General features: G+C 51.2%; 1 protein-coding gene across 1 annotated transcript in view; it reads right to left on the bottom strand.

The window, feature by feature from the left end:
* GRIFIN (galectin-related inter-fiber protein) overlaps positions 1-10,877 on the bottom strand; it is a gene marked incomplete at both ends in the record, with an annotated part of 39,318 nt that extends 28,441 nt beyond the window's left edge. Inside the window, one exon of the mRNA XM_080620220.1 lies at positions 10,692-10,877. Coding sequence (XP_080476346.1) covers positions 10,692-10,877 — 186 coding nt within the window. The remainder of the gene's footprint in view (positions 1-10,691) is intronic.
* Positions 10,878-25,060: the final 14,183 nt, after the last annotated feature.

Raw genomic sequence — 25,060 nt, 5'->3', positions numbered from 1 at the left:
TGGAGGACTCAAGGGTGCTGCTTGCAGAAAAAAGGAGCTCTTTTTGTTGACTTGTAGCACAAACCAAGTGAATCCTCCATTTGTTGTGTCCAGAAGATTAACTGGGACCCAGCCCTGGGAGGGGATGAGCATTCTCTGTTGAATTTGCAAAGAGCTGAACCCTGCACTCTATGGCATTGCTGCCTCTTGGATGGCTTTCCTCCCCTCTCCCTCCAACTGCTTGCTCAACACAAGCCTCCCCAGCATTCAGGGCTATCCCACCCCCTCCTGATGCCCATCACCATCTGCTCACCACAGCCCAGCCCTGATCCCTTGTCCACCACAGCTCCAACCACTCTTTGTGCCATTTTATCCCCTCGCTGTAACTCTGCCTCTTGCTCCCTCCTCCTTGGCTGGAAAGGCGAGAGGTGGGGAAGGGAAAGGTTTCCCCAGCTCTGTGCAGCAATGTTCAAGTGTGTCAAAAGACAAAGCCTGTCCCCTTTGCAACCCACCAGCTGCTGCTGCCACAAAAGCAGGGAAAGAAGGGGGGGCCGGGAGCGTGGGGGGCACTTTGTGACCCGAAAGGAAAAACCTTGAGAAAAGAACAGAATAAATATCCCCTCCTTCCGCCCCTTCTTAACAAGAGGGGACAGAATTAAACACTTTTGTTAAGTGAGGGGCTGTCCCCCACACCAGTTAACACGGCTCCTGCGCCCTGTCCTGGTGTCGGACTTTAACTCACTCTGTGTCGTGTCTTTCTCTTCACAGGCAGAAAATTCAATTAGTCTCGAGCAAATGCCTTCCTAAAGGACACAGAAAACGAAAATAAAGAGGAGAAATCTGCTTTCATCCTGTACAGAAAGAGGCTTTGGGAGGGAAATACAGATTAGGGAGATAAAGAGGCAGGTTTAAGGCTTTCAAAAGGGTTTTTTTCCTCTCTCTCTGTCTCCCTTTTTCTCTTCTCTTCTTTTCTTTTCTTTTCTTTTCTTTTTTCTTTTCTTCTCTTTTCTTTTCTTTTCTTTTTTCTTTTATTTTCTTTTTTCTCTTCTCCTCTCCTTTCCTCTTCTCTTCTCTTCTCTTCTCTTCTCTTCTCTTCTCTTCTCTTCTCTTCTCTTCTCTTCCCTCCCCTTTCCTTTTCTCTCTTCCTTTCTTTTCCTTTCCTTTCTTTCCCTTCCATCTTCTTTCTTACTTTTTTCTTTTCCCACTCTTCACTCTCCTTCTCTTTCTCTCCTGCAGCCATCTGATGGCCAAAGCCTATTCCCACACACACCACCACTGAATCAATCCAAACCCCTGCGTAAGCAGAGCTGTGTTTGTCTTGCAGTGAGTAAGACTCCAAACAAACCCCAGCGTTTTTGCCTGTCTCTACAGCTCCTACACCCAGGTGTATACCATCCAGGTACAGCCATACCTGGGAAGATGCTGCCAGTGGCTCAGTGGCCAGGACCGGCTCCCTGTGTGTGCAGGGCTCCGGTGCTGCCTACCAGGCATCCTGCCAGTGGGGCACGGAAGGGCTGGGTGCCTCCTCCATGGGGCACTCGGCAGCTTATCACACAGGGTAAGAGGCGAGCATTTCCCGGAGTTCATGCTTCCTGCCTCTTGATTGCAGATGCTGGTGTCTAATCACCGCTTCCTCCCCTGCCTCTCACCCTTGCGCTGGGGCTCGGGGCTCCCTTGCAGCCCAGGGCAGGTTGGCATCGTCCCATGTTCCAGGTTCACCTTCCACAACTGGTTTTCCCCACGTTGTTTACCTCCCCCTCTTCCAACTAGTTCATCTTCGTCTGCTGGGCTGGTCCTTGGCTGCCACCACTCTGGAGAGAGGGCTGGTGCCTGATATTGCTGCCTGCCAGAGATAAGAGCTAATCTCTGTTTTATGGTCACGAATACAACTTGCAGATCAGAGTCTCTGTACGGAAATCAGGACCATACAAACACTCGCGGGAGAAGGGAGGGGACTGGCAGCACATCCCTTCTATTGAAGCTGTTTGTTGTTTTCTTGCGGGCCTGCGGGTACTACAAAGTACCAGGCTTTATTAGCAGGGAGGTACAGCTCCAGCAAGCACTGGGTGAGAGGGACCAAATATATTGGTGGGGCAGAAGACTTTGGTTTTTGACTCATCAGAGCCTGGGCACGGGGAGTTCACCCACGAGCTTCCTCTGAACACAGCCTTCTCAAAGGTACCAGTGGGAGAAGGCACTGTAGCAAATGATAACCTGATTGCATGATGAAATAGCTTGCAAGAGTCCTTCACTGAGATTTTAAGGCATTTATAGTGTCTCTCAAGGTCAAGCCTTGGAAGGGAAAGAGGCTCACAAACAACATAGGAATTGCCTGAAAGGGAGAAAAGCTGTCTTTCCTTACAGCATCAGCCACTGCCATCTCTTTAGGTGCCCCCAACATCTGGCAGGAGACTTTGGGGTTTAACTTTCATCCTTCCCCCCCACATCTCTCTCTGGCAAGCTCCCTGCCACACAAGCAATGGGTATACTTGGCTCTTTCTGCTGGCACTGACTCCATTGCCCAGACCACTGGGGGCGATGGACTGGACCATTTTCAGGTTGCTTTTGGAGATGAACGTGTAACTGTGGCCTCCCAACATTTGCCAGTCAGCAGGAGGATGAGCCAAGTCTCTAAAGTGCCAAAGGACGAAAGCATATGGGATGGAGTGAGGAGATGGAGGAGTCCCAGAGCGAAAGGATGGAAGAAGAGGAAGTAAGAAAAGAGACAGACTGAAGATTTGGAGAAGAAAATCAGCTTGGAGACAGGGGTTTGTGTCTTGGCTTTTCCTGATGTGCAGGTCCCCCCAGTCTTGTCTCGCTCTGGCTGAAAGCTGAAGAGGGAAAGAGCTATGCAGAACCAGCACAGTGGCTCTCGCAGCGTCTGCAGCATCTGCAGCACTGGTTAATCAGTTACTCGCTCATAGCTCCAAGCTCCTGTGAGCTGCTTTCATCTCCGAGCCAAAGGAAAGGATGGATCATCCTTCAGCAGCTTCCTCTGCAGCATACGGGCTCTACGAGAGCTGGCTCTGCCTCACCAGGAACAGCACAGTAGCTGCAGCCCCTCCCGGGGGCAGGATGCTCCTGCCTTCCAGTGACATGGGTGCATCCAAGACGGCTGCTCCATCCTTGGCATAGTCTTGGTACCATCAAGACTATGCCCAACAGCCAACTATGGTGCCGACAGCCATTGTTGTGACTCAAGCTGTGGGTCTCTCCAGTGTGGACAACCCTGTGGACTCCATCCTTCTACCCTCCTGCTGAGGTCTTGGGCCATGCACTACCTGCACCTTAAATAGTCTAAAGGGGATGGCAAACACTACCTCATGGCATCTTCCTCATGGCCTCCTTGACCATTGTCCTGGACTCTTGTTCTCCTGAGGTCTTTGTCTTCCCCCCCTTTAAATAAAACTTCCTTTCCTGCTCTTCATCCCATAAACAGGGCTATTGGGCTCCATGCTCCCAGGAAAAAATCCCACTCCTGTTCCTCTCATGGTCTGATGAGACAAAGTAAGAAAAAATGGTCAGAGGGGAGAAGAAAGGAGCTGGTTTTGAAATGAATAGAAGCTGCTGGTCAGGCTGCCACCGAACAGACAAAGGCTTTCCAGCGTGTAACTGCTTGTCTATGCAGGGAAATTAATTGGAACAGCTTTTCCAAATTAGCTGCATCTGATGATGATAAAAATAATAAAAACAAATAGTGGATTAAGTTAAATTAGGAAAAAGCAGCTTTATTCTGGAATAGGCGTGTCTGCATTCCAGCATATTTTATTCCACAATAGCAGCTTTGCTATGCTCCTCTGTGCCGACAAGCCCTGACACCGGCCCCGTGCACGCTCCCGCTCCTCTTCTGCAGGGCAATCCTGCCTGCTTGCCCTCCCCTCCTGCTGCCAGAGGCTCCCCCAGACTTTTTTCCTTCAGGCTGCCATTTTCCAGCACCTCTCCTTGCTTGAAAATCCTCTAGGAACCCGGCCCAGAATGTCTCGTGGAGTTTGGTGTGTCTCATCCCGGCGAAAGCTGCCCCCACCCCTTCCCAAGCGTGTGTATGACCCTGATCCCCTGCTGCCCATGCTCCCTGCCACAGCTTCCCAGCCTAATTCAATGGTATTCCCACTTGGGAAATTCATGTGTGTCCTTGTTTTAGCACCCAGTGCTTTCTGCTTTGCCTGCAGCCCTGAAAGCTGGCTCCCCTATTGCACAGGCAGCTTGTCTGCCCTCAGCTTAGCTCCCAGATGACATTTGCACACACATACAAAAATCCCGGATTTATTTTGGATGGGGAAAGATGAGAATTTGGCACGTCCAACCAAACAGCGACCTCTCTGACCATGCTGCAGAGCCTGGTTGTTGGATCCCATTTCGCCGCTGCCAATCCCTTTGGCTCAGTCTCCAGTGGGGCAAGCAGGAGTGACTCCACTGACCGTACTGAGCTACAACAGCTTGTATCAGATGAGGATCTTGCCCTTTACTGTTAGAAGAAAGACATAATTTTACTTATCTGGACATGTTTATCCCTGTGAGCCTGGGCCCGTTATCTCCATGGGTTCATTCTCAAACATGCAGAGCCAGAAGAACACGATTGTCTTTTATTAAAATCCCGCTTGAGGTATCCCTGCAGCTGCACTTTGTGTCAAAGGATAAAGAATGAGCAGAGTGATTTTCCTCGCATTGTTAACCGGGAGTAGCTGTTGTGTGCTGCGAGCCATTGCCTACACAATGGGGCTTCAGCTACTGCAGCTAATTTATGGGTCTTCATGTGTTTTGCTTGTCAAACCTTCTTGCAGGGAGGGTTTTAAAGCCATTAAAAATTGGTTTGTGCTGGTTTGCGCAGACTGAAATGTAAGAGCTACTGCTTTGCTCTGCATCATGTTGACTCCTGACCCGTACAGCAAAGCTGGGACACATCCTGGGGGCTGGCTATGCCCTGTGAGAAGGGCAGCATTGCTTTGCCCCCCCATCCAACCATGGGAGCACGTGTGATTTAATGAGTTGTCCATAGCCACCCAAACCCAGTTACCCTATTTCCCTCTCCAGTATGCTCATAACAAGATGCTATCTCCTCTTCTCCTTCTTCTTTGACCTTCATTTCATTTCCACAAAGGTTGGGTTGTTTTTTCACTGACATTATCCATGCATAGTTGGAATAGACTTTAAACATCTGTCTTGTTGTCTGATGAGTTACTGGCACAGTTCTGCATCCATCTCACTCTCAGACTGACCAAAGTCATCCCTGCAGATTTCATTCTCCCCGTTTAAACAGCTGGATAGTTTGTATCAGACATAGTAAATTCCTGGCGAATCATTTTTTGTATTTATTCTTTCCTACACCAAAGAGCTCAGGCATCCTAGGCATGGGGTCCTTGACCAACGCACAAGAATGATCCTCACTCTCCCACCAAGTTTTACGACCGAAGGACAAAACACAAGATAACTGGGGCTTGTCAAAGCGCCCCAGACCACAGTGTCAGCCAGCCTCTAAATAGTCCCAGCATCATCATCAGGGCTAAAAATAAGTTTAGTGGGGGTTATTTCCAGTATTATTCTGCCAGAATATGCCTCCTCCAGCTCACAGCCTCAGGCCAGCCCTGCTCCAAAGCTGCCAGGAGCAGCTTTCCCTCCTCCTCCTTTTCCTCATCCCTGTCCCGCCATCCCTATCCCCTCAGGGACCCCCACTGCATCCCAGAGGTTGCAGTGGCAGATGGCAGCCGTGAGGGCCCGGTGACCTGTTAAACCACCACCGGTCACTGCCCATGGGCCCCTGTCAGCCCCAGCTCTATGTTTGTTTGTCTAACATGGCCAAGAGCACTGGTCCCGCCTGGATCATGCTGTCAGTCCCCAGGGATGGGAACTTGCTTTCCCTGGACGGCAGCTTTCTCCACATTCTTCTGCCAAGGGTCTGTGTAGTGCAATGCAAGGCTGCCAAGGCAAAGCCCTGTCAAACCCAGCTCCAGCAACTTGGAATAAAGGAATAAAGCAGCAGTAACACACCCAGGATAATAACTCTGCTCCTCGATGAGCCTGGGAGAGCATCGTATAGAGGTGGCTTTGTTCCGCAATGTGGGCATCCATTACTGCCCCATGTTGGTCCAGGGGGACCCATCTTGGCCTCCCAGAGCAGCATGGGGGGGATGAAGGACCCTTGCTCAGCAGGGTGGGCAAGTTCCTACCATGAAATAGTGGAGTGAAAAGGGAGGGTGGCAATGAGAAAGGGCCCATGGTGACAGGGAACACGCAGGACTGTAAAAGCACAGTGCAACGTGTAATTATCAGAAGGAGGTTGGGGAATCAGATACAGCAAGTGGGTTATGAGAAGGTGAAAAGGAACAATGATGTGGCCAACAATTTTAATTATTCCTACAACAATAAGGGGAAACTAATCTCCAGGCTCAGGGTGCAAATTTAATTTTCCCCTTCACTCCCCTTCCCATCATTCAGCTGAGCACAATGGCACAGATGCAGCCTGGGAAGGTTTCTCCTTCCCAAAGGGATGCCTGCTTGCTCTGGTGTGGCAGAGCCCATATCCTGGGATAAATGCCCTAATCCCAAGGCTAGAAGAGGAGATTCCCTTGGTTGGCTCCTGTCTCATGTACCTTTCCATTCACTGTTACAAGTTTAAGTGGGAGTACTGCAAATCTCACTAGCACACTAAGGCACTGTACTGAGCTGCTTTGGCAAAAAAAACTGTTTAGGGTTTATATACACCCTTTAGGGTGTATATATGAGAAATGCTTATTTCTTAGGCATAAGGCAGAGAGAAAACTAAGGCACAAAGCAGGAACATAACACTGCCAAATCCACTTGGCAGAGGCTTGGTATCAGCTATAACTCCTTTGCTGCAGTGACAAACCCTATAGCAGCACTGAAGCCGAGCTCAGTCCGCTCACATCATAAAGGATGCTCATCAGAGGGAGTATGAGGGATGCCATAGGGGGCACAGAGCAACCCTGCCATCCCCAGGACTCATCCCATAGCCAATGCAAAGCACAACATCGTGCTAAGAGAAGCCTTCAAGAAACAAACCCCTTTTTCCCTTTGGAGCAGGATTGCTTTCATAGCTGTACCCCAGCACATCCCAGACTCTCTGTCCTTTGCTTAATTAACTCCAGAGCTTGCATGGTTTTCTTTTTGGGGAGGGGGAAGGGAAATAGAAAGCAAAGCAGAGAAGAATGCGATGTTTGAAACGCCTCCGCAGGGTAGCGATGGGTCTGCAGCCCCGCGTTCCTCCACCGCCCATCCCCGCAGGACACCAGTGCTGGCCCGGCTCCCGCACACAGATGTGGGCTTCCCCCGGGCCCCTGGTGCTGTGCTGGGAAAGGCCAACCCTGCCACGGTCCATTCACAGCTCTGACAAGGACGTCAGCCCCCTCCTCACCAGGGCATCCCCAGCACACCGCATGGTCCCTGGAGTGGCAGCCTGAGGGGGTGGGAAGTGCTTTTTCCCCCACTAAATCTTTCCTTGGTAGGAAGGATCCCGGGTAAATAAACAGCAGCTGCTGGTGAACTGAATCTGATGGCTTTTTCCCATTCTCCGTCTGGCTCTGTGATTGCGTCCAGGTGCAGGGAGCCGAAGCTGGATGCTGAGTGCTGAGATGCTGGGATAGATTTGGCATCGTTCTGCTTGAATATGTTGGATGCAGTGGGATGACTCCGGGATGACCCTCAATACATACATTGAAAGACAAGACACTGTGGGGTGAGTGGCCATGCTTCGAGCCCATGGACTGTTTGCAGTAGGGGATCTCATGAGGCTTCTCACCATCCCCAGTACCCCGTCCTCTCATTGACCCAGTCCTCACAGCCCTCTCCATGGAGGTGGTTCCTGTCACATCAGGCTGTGCCGAAGCCAGCAGTGGCCCTCAAGCTTAGTGGAAAGATGGTTTGAGACACAGGAAACCAAATGCAGTTTCACTTTGGCTTGTGTTGTGTTTTATTTTTAAACACTGAGCTAGACCTACAGACCTGAGAGCAACCCAGGTTCAAGGGCCTTTGTGGTCTGGTCTCCATCTGTGCCTGGGGAGCACCCAGGGGAGCCTTGGTGTTGCCTCCCAGTGTTGGTGGCCATGCTGGCCCCTCAGAGCCACAGGGAGCTGACTGAAATGAGGAGTGAAAAGGCTCATCATAACTCTGTGGGCTGTAGCAATGTGCTGTCCCGCAGGTACCAATATCAACCCATGGGTGAAAGTGCGTTTTCACTCACTAAGCTCAGTCACAGATGAAAGGAGTTGAGGTGGCCCAGGAGATACACATCCTATGACTGTGCCCGATGCCAGCTCCTCTCCTGACACCCACAAACCACCCACCTTGGTCATGATGACTCCTGCAGCAGGGACTTTCCCATGCTGGGTGCAAACCACAGCCATTCTCTGCTATGGTGCCAGACCCAGACAAAACCCAAAGCATCCCCCTGCCTGCTGTCCTCCCACCATCCAGGGGACACTTTGTCGCCTTCTCTCTGTGCCTGCACTGGGAATGGCATGGCGCCTCTGGGCAATGAATCACTGTCTGTCGTGGACAGCATCCTTCTCCATACCACACCTGCCACGCTTTGGTTCGCCCTTCCCCTAGACAAGTTTTTCCCCCTCCCTTTGAGAGTGGCTCTTTTCAGCTTCCCATGGAAGGAGCCTGTTCATCCCATGATGGATTGCACCTGATTTCAATATCAATGAGGGCATTGGCTCTGCCTGCACAGCCCCAAGCAACTTATTTAGCCAAGGTTTGTTAACAGGGTAACTCTCCTCCTCCTTTCCCTCTCTGCTGCATTGAGGAGCTGAGGCATTTGGATGATCCCATCCTTGGGAATGGATTCTTCTACCAGCCAGGTGGGCAGCACTGGCAGTGGGTATATGGGGCCCTGAAGACAGGGGTTTGCTGTGGGGTATATGGTCAGAGAAGGGTGGTTAGCGTGGGGCCTCCACTGCAAGCATCCTGTCCAAGGAGTTTGGCGTTGCCATGGTGCCTCCTCTCCCTCTGCTTTAAAAACAAAAATGTAAGAGGAGAAAAAAGATGGTCTTTTCTTTTCTCCCAGCCTTTTATCTCCCCTCTAAGGCTGTTGCTTTGAGTCCTATGTCAAAAGCTTCCATTGCTAAAGGAGCCAGAGGGTGCCATAAATTCAGGCAGCCCAAAGTGATGCTTTTTGCCCCCCACCCCATCCAATGAGATGCCTTTGTTCTTCCCTCGGGTGTGATTTATAGCCTTAAAGCCAGGGCTGTTCTTAAGAGTGCTTCCTCCCCTGTCCCCAGGCTGGCAGATGAGCCATTGAGGAGGCACTGGGTGTGTTTTGGCAGTGCAATACCTGCCCCAAAAACCTCAGCCTTGCTACCTACTAAACACAGCCTGAATAGATGCTCACTGTTCTGCATGTTACATGTCATGTGAGGATGAGAGTCATGATGACAGCCCCCTGCTAGCCAGCTTTTTAATGCTATCCTGTGTTTTGGAGATCCTTAGCTTAATTCCCATCACCTGAAGTGGTGAATGCTCCATCCTTGGCAGTGTTCAAAGCCAGGTTGGATGAGGCCTTGGGTGCCATGGTTTAGTGTGAGGTGTCCCTGCCCATGGCAGGGGGGTTGGAACTGGATGATCTTAAGGTCCTTTCCAACCCTGATTATTCTGTGATTCTACATATCCCAAATTGGTGTCAGTTTCCTGGAGAGGTGAAGGATGCAGGCTGTGAACAGGCTTCCTAACTGCAAAGCCGCAGTTCACTGAGAGTATCTTACGGGTTTCTCCAGCAATCAAAATCCCCTGCTATACTAATATCTTACTTGAGAGAGCAGAAAAGGCAGTAACTGTTGATACCAACCTCCTGCGCTGAGCAAGTGCAACTGAAACTGCCATGGAGGAACACACCCTTCCAAGCCATCCCGGCTGCTGTGCATGGTCAGATCAGAGCTCAGATGAGGAGACTGGAAAGTCCCATGGAAAAGATGAAGAGCAATGGGAATTACTCACCCAGCTCTGGCTGGCCTTGGAGGGTGATGCCCTGGCTCTCCCTCTGCCTGCACTTAAAACCATGCCTGATTCTCTGAGGATCTCACAGAAATGCTGGGCCAGAGTTGCCCCCTCTCTGGGCTTTGGTTAAGCTTCATGTCATGGAGAAGAGAAGAAGGAAAACAGAGGGCAATGGGAAGCAGTGCAAACTGTAAAAACAGAGAAGGGCTCCTCCAGCACCCCAGGGAGCTCGGGAATGGAAATGAGGGTCTAAATTTTCCAGCAGGAAAAACAAACCCTCCTGATGAGCCGCAGAAGTGAGTCCCTCCAGATGAGGTCAAGATGATCTGAATGTCTGGAGCAGCCAGATGTCTCATCCTCCTCTCCAGTGCCCCAGATTTGTCCTGTTGGGGCCTGGGCTTGTGTCTCCAGTGTCTTCGGCTGAGTTTTGGGTTTCTGTGGTGGTTTCTGGCTAATGCTGCTCCCAGGGATGCAGGCAAGAGCCTGTGGTAGATGTAACAATTCTATTGCTGGGGTAACAGCAGGGCTATCCTGTACCAGCTCTCACCAGAACCTGGCTGGTAAAATATGATCCCATGAACACTCTGCTTACTGCCCTGCTTCTTTTATTAACTGGCATCTGTTGTCACACACCACACAACGTGGCAGCACAGTTGATTGCGTTGCCTCCAAGCCCTGTAGTGACACCCTATGACAGGGCAAAGGCGTGAAGAAAGGTCTTTAGTATTCATCCATCTTCTTGAGGGACCAAGTCAAGCCTTTACCCCGGAGCTTCTCTCCCTGAGGCAGGAGAAGGCTTTTTCTGGCTTTTGTTGAGATTCACTTTCAAGGCTGGGGCTGAGCAAACATCTGGGGCGGTGCCAAACCTCCTGTTTCAGAGACCCATCCTCCTTCGGAGCCGCGGGGGCTGTTGGCAGTGGGGCGAGCAGCTGCGCAGCAAGACGTTGCATCACGGAGGTGGATCTAGGTGTGGGCCCGGTGGCGGGCTGTTCGTGCCCCCCGGCTACTCTTTACTGCGGTGTCTGACAGAAGCTGGCAGGTAAGGGCTGGCCGGCAGGATCCGCGCTGTCTGAAACACAAACGCACACCAGAAAGAGGTGCCGGGAGGCAGGGATGGGTGAGCGCGCTGGAGTCGTCTTGACAGCTGGGTTTCCTGTGCCTGCGCCAGCTCCCTGCCGCAGGTCTCTCCCCAGACCCCAATCCAGCTCCTCCTCCCCTGGAGGTGAAAAGCTGGAGAAATCTGGGATGCAGTGAGAGGTCTGCAAATCTCCTGCCACCCGGATGTCTTTCCCGATGGATTTGCACTGGTGCTCCCCACCAGGAAGGCACTGGAGGGGTGCAGGGGCTTGGAGCTGAGCTTCAGCTCTCAACTAGAAACTGGGTGTGATGGAAATACTGTCTCCGGTAGGAAGGAAAGCTCCTTCCAAGCCCAGCCCCTTGCAGAGGCTGTCTCAGAAGCTAGCCTTGCTCAAGAGACACGTGCAGCCACCTTCTGCACCAGCACCACTGCCTCCCACCAAGCTGCAGTCCACAAGACAGAAGTAACAGGGATCACATAACCCTATCTCCATGGGTTTTCTGTGTGAAGTCCTGGGACGACTAAACAGGTTGATTTCTCCCTTTTCTTCTCTGGAAATTCCCTATGTGCATGGGATTTTCCATCCAGCCTGCACATAGAATCATAGAATAGTTAGGGTTGGAAAGGACCTTAAGATCATCTAGTTCCAAACCCCCTGCCATGGGCAGGGACACCTCACATCATAGCAAGGAGTCTGGTTTTGGTAGCTCCTGCCCTTCTGGCCCATCTCTTGTGGGAAGTATGAGCATGGCTCATACGATGACGCCAGGTTGCACCATGTGCCCATCAAGTACTTTTGGCAAGATCTGGAAGTGAGTAAAACCAAGAAACAGGCGTAGGGCTGACACATAGAGAGATATCCGTAATATTTTCCCGGGCAGCTTTGTGGCATGCAGGGCATCAGCGTTGTGGTTAATTAAACTGTGGTCTCCATAGCAACTGGGCAGGAATAGGAGGAATTATATATTTACTTTCATTTATAGTGGCAGCCTTCATCCTGAGATTAAATGGGAACCAGCCCCTCACGCACAGCAGCTTCAGGGCAGCTTCAGCAGCGGGAAAGGGAAGAAAAGGCTGCTTGTTTCTCAAGATGCCCTTTACTATTCAAGCTCCTTCTACATGGTTTTATTCAGCTGCATCTTACACCAGGCATCAAACAAGCCCCAGACTATTATGTGCTGAAAGCTTTCCCCATGGAGAAAGCTGCTTGGATGTGCCTTGTATTTTCCAGTCCATCTCCCCAGTGAGACATACAGACAAGTTAAAACAGGCAGATTTCGACAGGGCCCAGAAGGAGGACGATGGAGGATCTGCCAGGCATGGAAAGGCTGCCTCCCCTTGCTCCCCGCCCTTCTCCATGGAAATCGGGAAGGTCGCTGCTTTCCCAGCTTCTGGAATAGGGGGTTTCTTCCCCCTCAGCACCCATCAGCCTGCTGTGAAGGAGCCAGTCCTTGGCATGGAGCAGGAAACTCATCCTGCTGGTGGTGGAGTGGGGAGGTGACAGGGCTCCATGCAAGGGTGGGAACTGCTGCTAATGTGAGCTGAGGGCTGATTAGGGGAGAGCTGCTCATAGCATCCCCATGTGCCTGCCCCACTGCTCCCTTGCACCCAGCCGTAAGCCATCCCCAGGGCTCAGGGAGTGGGGGCATAGTTAGGGCACCTCTTTTCCAGGGGAAAACTTTCCCTTATCCAGGGCTGGAGAGTTTTTCCAGTGGCTGAGAATGGTCCTTACGGAGAGATTACCACATCCTTGGGCTTTATGGTTTCCAGTCTCTCCAAAGCTCCAAGAATTTGCATCCAAGCCTGGCAGCAGCATTTATTCACTAAATGACCCCAAAAAAAGTGAGTTTACAGATGTTTAGGTGAGGAGCTGGCATAAGCATCGAGGCAAAAAGAGAAGAGATAGTGCAGGAAAAAGGGGGACAGGAATGGGGAACTTTGTGGTCAAAGTGGGGCATTTTGAGGTCCTTTGAGAAGAGGATCTTCACCTTTGTCCAGACCAACCACTTAGCCTGTCGTTTTGAAAGTTTCTGCTTACGGAAGCTTGTCCCCAGAGCTGAACTGAGCTGCTTTTTGGTGAACGGAGCTGAGTTCACTGAAAAATGTGCCCTTTTGTGGGGAACCAACAATGTGCAAATCCAGGTCAAATGCAAATGCAGGGCTTCAGCCAAAACAAGTGAGGGAGATCATTTGGAAGATGTCGAAACATCTTATTTCAACACTTCTCAAAGCAAAACATATTTTTTTGCCTTATTTCAAAACAGCTTTTCCTCTTTGAGCTGTGCTGCGAGCCCAAAGGGGAAGGGTTAAAAAGGTGCAGAAAAGGAAGACCCCAAAAGCCCCAAAAAGGGAAGAAAACCTTGTGGGTTTGGTTGGAGGAATGTTTCAGGTTGAGCTGAACTGACTTTTGTTGATGTCTTGCCAACATTTTTTCCCCATTGGTGCAGAGAATGAGCAGAGAAACCCCATCCCATAGAGCACCCTTACAAACCAGGGATGGACTTTGCTATGCAGCCACCCCAAAACACCCCTCTACTGCTTAGAAAGCCTCATTTTTCACTTCTCTCTGCCAACTTTTCAGAGCTACAAATGCAGCATCACACAGTCCTCTCTGCTTGGTGGGGATGGACACGCATTGGGTGCAGAGCAAACCCTCCCGGGGTCAGAATTCCCTCTGCATCCCTAGGGGAGCCAGCTGCTCCATCTCAACGGTCTCCCCTCGTCCCTCACCCCGCTCTGTTTTTCCACTCGAGCATGCGAAGCCGGAGCAGGGTGAGGAAGAATATGGCCCTTTGTGTGAGCTGAATACAGACCATGTGTTGCGCTAATGCTGCCGGTGAGCCCACCCCGAGCTGCACATTCAGCCCTAGATTAGAGCAGCTATCAGGACACATTTAGATATGGACGATTTCCTCTGCTATCGCCGGCGAGGGGGGACGGAGTGTGGGAAAGCTCTTCTCCGGGCACGGGGCCCTTCTCTCGCCCATCGTTGCCCAATCCCAGAGCCGGGGGCCGGTTGTTAATCGGATTCCCACCGCACTGAGTGAGATACAGCAGCGGTGTGTGACCTTCCCAGAGGTGCGGGGTGGCTGAGGAGCCCTGTGGGAACCAGGGCGAGGAAGGCTCTGGTGGAAAGGAGGAGATCTTTCAGGGTTCAATAGTCAAGGTCTTTTCCAGCAGCCTACCATGTCTTGCAAGCCGAGTCCCACCTGTGATGCCCCCAGTGCCGTGACAGCCCACCAGAGAAGGGTGGTGTTAACCCTTGGTGGCCTGGGTGGCTGGAAATGAGTTTAGAGGGGCAGAAAACGTGCAGCAGGGAGGGGAGAGGCAGATGCAGCACCGTGGTAGAAGTTACATCGCTCTGTGTCTGTTAATAGGTTGAAAGACTCCCAGTCCAGGCAGGAGGGTTGGATCCAGCCCACAGAAGCTGTTGCTTACCTATGTTGTGGGCTTTGCGGTGCTGAGCAGTACTCAGGTAGTACATTCCCATAGTCCAGGTGCTTGTCAGCCCTGCCCAAAACTGGGGTGCTGCATGGGAGCACCCTGCCGGGGGGACTGATACCCCCTTTCTGTCACTGGAAAGAATAGGATTGATATAGAAGTTACGTGGCTTATTCCCAATTAGCAGCATGACAGGGATAACCTGTCATGTAGGTAGGGCAGGTAGGACTTCTGGGTCCCTCTCCCGGCTAAAACCATGCTATTTGGTGCAAATGTGTGTTGTGTGCTGTTACAAATGTGTGCTATTGCTGCAGGGTGACTGGTACAGGGATGGGCTGTGATGGGGACCACAGCCACAGTCTCTCCTGTCCTCTCCATCAGAGCAAACACTGGGTGCCTTCATTGCTGCCCTAAGGATGGAGACCATCAGGACGGTTCATGGAAACCAGAGACAGGCTTTGGGGGATGGGGCTCAGTCTGCTCGTGGGAATCGGCTGCGATGGAGAGCAAACCCCTGCAGGGACACTTCCAAAGCGAGTGCCAATCCTGCCACCTCCTCCTCCCACCCCTGCGGTGCTTCCACACCCGCTCCCGTGCTGCCTGCGGCCTCCCCGCTGGGAACGGTCTCTCGTTCCCCATCTTCCCAAAGAGGGAAGGAAGGATGGCAAACTTCACATCACTGTGTCAGGCAAGCTCCCAGCACACCTCTGCAGCATCCTGCCCTGCGGCCCCCGTGCCTTCTCACCCGCCTCCTTCTCCTCCCTCAGATGTTGCTGTAAAGACATCAGTGGCAGTAAAGAGGTTAATTGTGTGTGGGAAGAGGAGGAGGGGGAGAGCGAAGCGGTTCCCATGAACCGGGTCCAAGGCTTTTACAGCCTTCGTAGCAAAGCAGAGCATCTGGCCATGGGGTTCATTTGCCCTAGAGCAGATGGTCCTGTCCTCCATCCATAAGGCTGGGCAGGCAGGTGATGGGCTGTGGATGATGCTGAGCCCCAAAGATCCTTTTGTCACTTGGAGAGTTTGTGGGACGGGGCTGAGGTGCGCAGGGGAGAGGGGCAGGAATGGTGTCCCTGAGAGAGCTCTGAAACCCTCAGTTTGAACAGGCTCCTGTAGGTGTTTTTATAGGTGATAAAAAGCCTCCAGAGCTCAATGCTGACCCCTTAATCCAGAGGTCCCATCTTTAGCAGTGCCCCACCAGCTTATTTCTCTCCCAGGGGTCAGTGTGCCAGCCACCGAGCAGCACTGGCACCTCCTGTCTCTCACGCCTGGGCATCAGTGTGGGGAGAAGAGACTGTCCTGGCTTTGGTCAACCTGCCTGGGCACGTCATCTGGCTGGAAGAAGGGTTGGCATGTTCAGTGTCCAGCACTGTCTGCCTCATCACCCTGCCCAGAGAGATGTAGCTGGGAGAGGCCTTGGGAAGGCTGGAAAAGTCACATCTGTCACCTCTCCAGAGCCACCGTGCTGGGCTCATGAGGCCTGAGCATGCCTTGGGGGCTACTTTGGGGCTGCCCTTCCCATAGCAGAGAGATACAGCCCCAAAACCACATTGGCCACGCTGCTGAGCAAGGTGTTTGGTGGAGAACACCCTTGCCAAGGATGCTGCAAGTAAGATTTATGACATGATGGTTTAAGGCTGTAACCAGAGCTGAACTTAGCAGGTTCCTGGTTTCCTAAGAGGAGTCTGCTTCCAATACACAGGAGATTTTTGTGCCTGGGGCTGCTGACCACAGACCTGGAGTGGGACTTCAGCATCACAGTCAGCGTGCCATGAATCATGCCTCTGGTTTGTTTTCTTTCATGTGTGACATCTATCTGTGGTGCCTGAAGGGAACACAGGGCTCCACGTCCATCTACACTGGAGAACAACTGAGCAACCTCCTTACTTATCCCCCTCTGAAGAGAGACTTGAGCTTCCTGATTTACCCATATCTGGGCTTACAATCTCTAACAAAATAGCTCTGGGCCGTCTCCTCAGCAGCTGTGACATAATTATTGTTATAAGAGATTCAAGCAAAGCCTCCCTTTGCTCTCTAAGCACTGTAGCACTTTCTCACCGCTTCTCCCAATGCTGGAGGGAGACCCTTCCCAATCTCTGCTCCAGTGATGAGGACCTGAGATTATTCTCTTGGATCCTTCCCTTTCCTTAGAGGACTCCATAGCATGACACCACTTCTTTTCTCTTCTCACCAGCCACTTTAAGCAATAACCCATCCTCAGTGGTGCCAGATGTTGTGCAGTGATTTTTAAAGCTACTACATCACTGAGGGTTCCTGAAACCTCTCTGCTCAGGAGGAGGAGAAATAACAGCTGTATTGATTCCTCCGGGCTTTCCCCTGAGCCTGACCCATAGACCCACCTACACTGCTGCTCCTCTGGGTCTAGAGAGGTGGGAGAAAAGGCTGAACTCAGCAGGGACTCCAGATGGATCTCCATCATCCCTGCTGTACAGCGGAAACCGTGTCTTCCCCTGGTCCTTTGCCAAGAATAAAGAAAATTGATGAAATCTGTAACTTTGCCCACATGTTTCTCAGCCCTCCAGGTCTCCGAGCTTCCAGGACAGCTGTAAGTTATTCTAGGAGAGCCTATATCCTCACATCCCACTGGATTTTCCTACCTTGGCTCCACCACATCCCAAAGGGAGGACAACACTAGCACGGATCTTCCTCTGGAAGCCTGTTTACAGGGGTATGGGAGCAATTTTCCAGATGTGCTGGAGGGAAGTGGCTTCATCCAGGGACCTGCCCATCGTGCGTTTGTATCCCTGCTAAGACATCTTTTCCTTGCACGGAGGATGCGTGTGTTGGGCAGCCAGCCCGACTCGCATAAGCCTGGACCTGCTCCCAGACACCTTGGCCAGGGCTACATCTGATGGGCTGCACGCTCATGCATGCTGCAGTGGCTCTGCAGCTGCAGGCAGCTGGCCCCATACAACACTGGGGAGAGATCAGCTCCTGAATGGACACTTCTACCCATCCAAGAACATCGCTCCGCATCCAGAGACAGCAGGTCACATCCCTTCCCCAGCCAGCCGTCCTTAGCAGCATTTCCCACCTGCCTGGCCCATCATCCCTAGAAATGCTTATGATTTCCAGCAAAACTCAATGTGCTCAATCACACTGAGCTACTGAGGGCTGCTCCATAGCCTGGCAGAGGACTGCCCTTCCCAGAAGCACGGAGCCAGCTTGGTTTAGAGAACTGAGAATATTAAAAGGAAACACAACGAGCCCAAGTGCAATAGGAAGTGAGTGGCTGGGTGCTAAAGACAACAGGGGAAAGTCAATGGCAAACAGCTGTGGTGCAGATGCTGAGCAGAACCGAAAGCCTGGGCTCTGAAGGCAGCCTGTGACTAACCAGCAGATGCAGCCTGGGATGAGTAAATTGGTTTATCGTGAAGGGAGGAGGTCATTTGTCACCTTAGGCAAAACCAGAGTGTCACAAATGGGAAACTGCAAATTCTCCATGACACTGCACCGTAGTGCAGAGAAACCACAGACGATGCTGAAGAGAGCAGCCAGGACACTGGAGGAGGAAGCATTGGGCAGGATGAGAAAGGTCTTGATCCAACTACATCCCATGTTTAGGTTTAAGCAAGTAAACAGACTCATTCATATTCAAGTGCTTTAATGTTTTATTGGGCCAGGATTTTAAAAGTGATGAAAAGTCTGTATGGGTCTGGAGCAGAGGCTCAGCTGAGAGAAGAGGGAGGAACAGATCAGTCAGCACGAGAAGGCTGGAGATAAGGGATCAGCCAGTGACTGGTTTCTATCAGCAAGGCTTCACCAGGCTTACGCAGCTCCTCAGCAGAGAGGAGCCAGAAGTGGCTTTACATGGTCTAAATGCAGTTAGAATCCGTACTAAATCAGGCATTTTAATGGGACTGGGGAGGAGCAAGTGCTGACTTCTTTGAGAAGAAGAGACACTGCAGCCTCCTTGGACCTGTCTGTGCTCTAGATGTCATCCCATCCCGAGACGGGCAAGGTCATGCAGCTGCCAGGCTCTGTCTATGCTGTCTGGGACTTGACATCCTCAGATGGAACACCCAGCAGCATGAGCCTGTGCTGCAGCAAAGGCTGAGGACCAGTATCCCTTCTAACATCTCTGGGATGTGTTTAGCATCCCTGCAAATGCCTGAGTGTAAAAGATAATCAGAGACGGGAAAGCAAGCATCTCCCACTTTTTGTAAGAGGCTGTAGGTGCTCTGTGGCCAGGACCAGCTCTGCCTGGCCCTGCCAAAAGTGTATGGGAGGAAGTGGAGATAGTCCTGAGCTTTCCTCTGCTCTTTCCCACCTCTTGCTGAGTTTGAGGTGGTTGCTGGTCCCCCAGCCCAGGGCCAGGGATTTCAAGATAGTTTCCCTGTGTTGCCTCCTTGTGCAAGGGCACATCCAAGGCACAAACCCACATTTTGGGGGGTTAGAACTAGAACTTTGTTTTGAGGAATTCTGGGGGGGTTGGAACTAGATGATCTTAAGGTCCTTTCCAAACCAAACCATTCATGATTTATACATTGGGTACCAATCGCATCCATGTGTGTGTGTGTTTGTGTGTCTCACCCTCTCCATCTCCATGCATGTCTCAGGGATGCTTGCCAAGGGCACAGGGCTTCCATCCATACCTGCTCTTTTGTGGCTATCTGAGTACAGAAGAGAAAGCGCCAGGAAGCAGATGTCGACACAACCTTCTCGTTAGAGATCGGTCCCTCTGGACCGCAGGAATAGCTGCCCATTGGATGGGTCAGGAGCACCAGTGCCTTTTGACATTGTCCTAGTGCTCCAGTGCTGAGCTGTGCTGTGGGTTCCCACAGCTGCTCTACAATGGAGACACAACAGGCTCCTCTGGGGACAAAACCTAATCTGAGAGATAGAGAGGCTGAGAAAGCTCTTCCTAAAAAAGACACAGTCAAAAGGCTTTTGGATGCCCTGTGTCCGCGGACACCCGATACACCCGCCTGCGGTATGATTACCTCCAAGCAGGCTTTGTCTGCTCCAGCTCCCCTGAATGTCACACTTGTTCCAAAATACCAGTGGAGAACAATGTGGGGGCAACACAAGGAAAAGCCTCCTCTGTTCCTCTCAAGCCTGAAAGTAAGTATCAGATGCTGGTGCTGAAGGGGAGGGAGGAGAATGGTGAGAGAGGAGACAAAAAGAAAAAAGCCTGCGGTTGGGCAATGCCTCAGTGAAACTGGGTCATGGCTATAGGGTGACAGGCAGAAAAGGGTCCCTGTTCTTACGGAGGGCGAGCAGACACTTCTGCCCAGTGGATCCTTACTGCTCGTGGCCTTGTGAGCAGACACAGCTGGAAGGTGCCCGAGGAGAAAGGGAAATGTGCAGTCATTTCTGTGTGTCTCCCCAGCTACCCTCAATGGTATGTCATATGGGGTGAGGTGCTTCGATGCTCCTCATAAAATCCTTTCTGCTCTCTAAGAATTGCAGCAGTGATGAGATCCAGCAAAGTCTGGAGGGCAGTAGGTGATGGTGGGGTTGGCTTCACTTGTCCACATTCAGACCTTCCTTATGCCACTGTCATCGTGGCAAGAGACACCACCTTCCTGGGAACAAAGAGGCTTCACATGGTCTCCTGGAAACTCTCCAGCATTCCCGCAACTTCCAGGCCCTGCACACCACACATGGATCCAATAGCCTCTTCCCCATGGACTGCCAGGACGTGAGTTGGAAACAATCTGATTTTCCCCCCTTATCCTCCCTCCCTGATGCTGGTGAAGTCAAGTCCTCTTCAGCCCCCTCCTTCCTGTAGGCCACACATGGTTTCTTCCTCCCTCAACGAGTCCCTTTGTCCCTTGAAGGGGATGTGTGTCCAGCTGAATGTGCCGCTGGGCCAGTGGGATGGTTGCTGGCTTTCCCGTGTCCTGTCCCAGATGGGGAGATGGTCCTCCCGGCATTCCCATGGTCCCTGGAGCTTGGGCAGCGCAGTCAGGAGCGGAGATTTATCAAAGGCTTGCTGGAAATGCAAATAAACACTGTCACGAATGTGGTCACTCTCAGCTGTGCATCCTCTTCAAACAGCTACAGAGCATCCCTGTCCTCTTCCCTGCCTGCGGGTGGACAGGAACATCGGCTAAAAACACGTGTTCATGTCAGCATGTCTGCCCCTGACCCCGGCAGCAGGTCCAGCACAGAGAGGGCAATGAGGAAGGAAAATAGGTTTTTCTATGAATTGAAGCTCAAGGTCTGGTCCAAACTCATTGATGTTAGAGGCTTTGGTGCGATGTTTTAACAAACCACTGTGAACATGGGAGAAGGCAGAGTAGCAGATAAACTAGAGAAACCGATCGGACAGTGCACAAGGGTCTGCAATGCATGGCCTTCTCCTGAAAGAGATCCCTCTTTCTGTGGGTAACTGAAAAAAACAGTCATATTTCAAAGGAATTGGAGAAGTTACTCAATGTTTCATAGGATCCTAATGGGAGAACCCCTAGTAAGATACTGGGGCAAGGCTGGAAGCATGCTGTACCCTTGAAGCAGGATGGAGTGATAGGATGGACCATAATGGAAAGTCATCAGGTTTAAGCAGTAACTCACTAAACAAGCCACAGCAGGGACAACTGCTGAAACTGCATTTTGGAGACATATAGAGGTTCATGCATTGCAAGAGTTGATGGAAGACTTCCTGCGAAGAGAAAACAACCCAAGGAGCGACCCTGTCTGTTGCCAGATGGCCACACAGGCAGTGTGACCTGGTCTCACAGGATAATGAGATTTATTCTGTTCATTTTGATATGACATTGATTAAGGTTTCCATACTTGTAAGGGCATCAGGGGTTCAAAGGACTGAGGGGACAGCATGGAGCAATGCAAGACAAGGCTTGCTCAGCTTCAACCAGAGATTTATGGATGCTCTTTGTCTTAGAGCAAGATCCAACTGCTTGTGACCAGACCAGAAAGGCAGAATCCATCAAAAGAGCCAAACTGAGATGAACTCAAAACAAGCCTTAAGACCCCTGGCATATCAGGAACCCAAACAAACCATGCTGCCAGTGCTTACAGAGCCACAGGTCAGCTGGCTGCTCTCCCAGCAGTGTGCCTTGCAGTCCAGAAGAGATGAGCTCACCATACAACGGGGCTGGAGATCAAACCCAAGCCGGGAGGGCAGTTTGTCTGTCTTGTGCTCGCTCTGACAGAGAGCTGGGGCCAGTGTTATACTCATTCAAGAAAAATGGCTGGTTTGAGTGGATGCAGCCGCTCATTCCTGACGCTTTTTTTGGGTGACAGCCTCAGCTAGGGCAAGCTCAACAGGACTCTGCCAATGGAGCTGCGTCAATCTGGAAGTACTCCCTTGGAAATAAAGCTCAGCCGCAGGTGCTGTAAAGTGGGGTTTGCTGCTTAGGAGCCGTTGATGGACTGGACTTACTGCCACGGAGTGATTTTAGCCCAATATTGGTCTAGTAAGACCTTGCCACCTGAACACCTAAGGCAGGAGGAGCCGGGGGGCACGTGGCTCTGCCTCCAGGAAGCCTTCCCATGCTATTTTAGCAGCACTGACCTCATTGCTCGTATCAGCCTGCCCTTTTCCAGCTTCCTCTCCCTGATATCTGGCTTTTGCCCCATATTTCCTCGTGCGTTGAGCAATCACCTTAAGCCTCTCTCCACATTTCTAGGATTCTGGTTTATCTCCCCATGTAACACTGGGCTCTGGCGGGGCTCTGCCTTCCTGTCCTGCCCTGGCCAGTTCCTCTGTTTACCTGTAACACAAATGGTATTTGTTTGCCTTTCATTTTGATGCAGAGCAACAACTTGGCATTAGATGTTTTCTTTTCTCCTTTCTACTCATTTCTTCATGGTCTACACCTTCTCCACTTCTTACCACCTGCAAAAAGCTTTTCTTCTGCCCTCACCACGGGCAACGTCTAAACTCGCTGCTGCAAACAGAAATTCCCAGCTCTGGGGAGCATGGAGACTCCCATAAAACCCCATACTGGCCACTATTGTTTGCAGGGAGGTAAAAGCTTCCATCTCAATGGGACACAGAGGGGAAATGAAAATCTCTTTGCCACCCCCACCTCCCCGCGCTTCCCCACTGACCCCTCTCCCCTTCATGATCCCACACTCTTCCCTCACAAAGCAAATTCTTCCTGGATTATGGTTTAATATCTGCAAAGCCTCAAGTCTGAAAGAAAAACAAATGTGAAACCAGCTCATGAATTTTCTTGATGTGAAAAAACAGAGAAATGGCCTCTGTCGCTCCTGGGAGCCTGTATAGGAGCCACATGAATGGATTAGGGTGGGCAGAGCTGACAGCCAGGCACCCTGTTACACCCGGGGATTGAGACATCAGGAGCTTAAACCGCAAACAGACAGGACTGTTGCACAGCACAAGGGGAGAGCATGAGGGCAACTATCTCGGGAGCTTAGTCTCTTTCCTCACACATTTCTGATTCATATCCTTGGGCATTTATAATGTATGCTCCTGGTAAAACTGATTAGGCGGCACTGCAGAGTCTTGAGGATGGGAATAGTGCACCATGGGGATAATGGAGGAATAATGGAGTTTTGTGGGGAAAACCTGGCTGCAAGAGCATCCCACCCTGCAGAGGCTGCGATGGAGCTGGGAAACAAAGTCTTGCTGTTCCCTGAGCTTTTCTCTTTTGCATTTGACCCACACTGGGGAAATGATAGCTTGTGTGTGCATGGCCCTCTGCAAGGGAAGCTCCAGTCCTGGCCCCAACTCAGTGAGTGGGCTCCAGCAGCCCCAGTGTGTTTTTCTGTTTTGCACAGGGATGGGGTTGTTACAAAAGGGAAGCAAGGTGAGAGATAACGATATAATATGGTTTCCTCTTCCCTCTCAGCTGCCAGTTTGAATCCAGCCCAGGTCGGTAGTGGAGAATGCTGCTGGGTGCCTGTCCAGTGGTGTGTGCAAAGCACGGCGCCTGGCTGGAGTCCCATTTCCTATGGGGCAGGTGGCTGCATCCCCTCCATAGGCTTGGCACGCTCCCTGCACCCTGTTCCAGAGGAGCAGCCAGCAACCAGCTTTTCCAGAATAAAAGTCATGTTATTCTGAGTGTAAATCCCAGGATAACTACCCTTTAATCGTGTTCTTTCTCCACCAGAGTGGACAACCCACACCCAGGATGCTATTCCGAGGTGGAGGGTGTAGTTAATTCTCTAATCGGGCAACGTTTGAAATAAAACCAAAAGTAATGCCATTGTCACCCTTAGATGTGTTCCTTCAAGGTCAGGGAATGGGGGACAAAGGGGACCCTCCTGGGACAAAGGACAGAGGCTGTTCTGCAGCAACAAGAGGGAGCAATTGCTTTGTCGAGGACTCCTAGTCCCTTCCAAGAGTACAAAACACATCGCCTCCACCCTTCCTGACGCAAGCCTCTCTGAGCCATGGGGAACAGGAATAAGGAGTTTCCTCATTTGTTGCTACCAGGTTTAGACGATGATCCCTGACCTAAGCTTTTCCCAGGTGGTATGCAGACAGACTGCACAGTTCTCTGCTACATCTTGGGTTTCCAGCCCGCAGCACACTTGCTTGCTTCTTGGCTCATCTCATACAGAGATATGCTCATCTTATCGCAGGATAAGAGGTTGTCCAGGAGTCCCAGGGTACCTCACAGACTGGTAGAGCTGCTCCAACAGCACCCAGTGCAATGGCTATGCTGAGTTACTATCTCCCATCCCAGACAGGAAGATTAATTCCCAGTATTTTGACTGTTTCCTCTTCTGTGTAAATAAAGCCAGGTCTTAAGGAAGGCCTGCTGGGTATCGGGAGCATCTTCCCACATCCCTTGGCTGGGGACTTCCCCACTGTGTTCTGTGTGCAGGGCAGGCATAGGGGGCAGGGACATTGGCTTGCAATACACATGAACTGTGCCCAGCCAGCAGGTCCTCACATCACCTGTGTGTCCCAGGCACCGTGCTCACACATACATGACAGTAACTTTGAGGGGACTGCTCAAAACCTTTAACAAGCAAGCAGATGGGGGCATCTTGATGTGACGTTCCAGCACATGGAGGGAGCTGGAAACATGCGTGGAGTGGGGGGTTAGTCCCGGACTAAATGTAATCTGAGGGTTTGTCTATCACCCATCAGTCTAGGAAGAAATGTTCTCAGCTCCCTTCTTGCCACATGGATCAGTTCTGACTTGTCTGTGTTTTGGGGTTGTAAATATTCTCATCCCAAAGGGACCATCTGTTCCTGGTTAGCTAACATGAGGCCACCCCATGGTGCTGATGGATTTCAATGACTAGAAGGACTTGTCATAAAAGGCTTTTAGCTCCCCGAAGGCTTTAAAAAAACACATTTTTAATGAAGTTTAAGAAGTGGATCTGAATGCGTCTGAACAACAGGATCCTGGAGCAGCTGGGCTGAAACCTATTCATGTTGGAAAACCGTTTCTGCGTGTGCCAATATTGCTAGAGCAAATATTGACTTACTAGTATTGCATTTGCATCTATGAAGAATTCTTCCTCTCTTGTTTAAGTATCAGTCCTTATCACCTGCACCCTTTCTCCTGAATAAATTGCTGTTGTAAATTCCAGTGTTTGTTAACATCCTTGTCCTCAGGGTGTGGGTGTGCTCCTACGGGCTTTTATGGGAACACAAAGAGAAGATCACCCTTGTTATACCGGGACAGAGAAGTGCACATTTTCTGG

The sequence above is a fragment of the Psittacula echo genome, assembly GCF_963264785.1.
Source record: "Psittacula echo genome assembly, chromosome: 5".
NCBI classification, from domain to species: domain Eukaryota; kingdom Metazoa; phylum Chordata; class Aves; order Psittaciformes; family Psittacidae; genus Psittacula; species Psittacula echo.
This window is presented reverse-complemented; position numbering and strand designations above follow the sequence as displayed.